General features: G+C 62.1%; 1 protein-coding gene across 1 annotated transcript in view; it reads left to right on the top strand.

Moving 5' to 3' along the window:
• The window catches only part of Amer2 (APC membrane recruitment protein 2), a 2,484-nt gene that overhangs the window by 192 nt on the left and 2,060 nt on the right, over window positions 1–232 (top strand). Inside the window, exon 2 of the mRNA XM_010607498.2 lies at window positions 2–224. Coding sequence (XP_010605800.1) covers window positions 2–224 — 223 coding nt within the window. The remainder of the gene's footprint in view (window position 1; window positions 225–232) is intronic.

The raw sequence follows: 232 nt of genomic DNA, 5'->3' as shown, positions 1-232 counted from the left end.
CGCCGGCCGCCGAGCCGCCGCCGTCGGGGAAGATTAATAAAGCTGCTTTCAAATTATTCAAGAAGAGGAAATCGGGTGGCACCATGCCCAGCATTTTTGGGATCAAAAACAAAGGGGATGGGAAGAGCTCGGCTCCGACGACGGGGATGGTGAGGAGCAGGACCCACGACGGGCTGGCCGAGGTGGTGGTGCTGGAGGGTGGCAGGAAGGAGGAGCCGCGCGGGGCGGGAGA

The sequence above is a fragment of the Fukomys damarensis genome, unplaced genomic scaffold (assembly GCF_012274545.1).
Source record: "Fukomys damarensis isolate Sample0158 unplaced genomic scaffold, DMR_v1.0_HiC HiC_scaffold_38, whole genome shotgun sequence".
NCBI classification, from domain to species: domain Eukaryota; kingdom Metazoa; phylum Chordata; class Mammalia; order Rodentia; family Bathyergidae; genus Fukomys; species Fukomys damarensis.
Note: the sequence above shows the minus strand (reverse complement) of the source record. Positions and strands in the feature narration are given on the sequence as shown.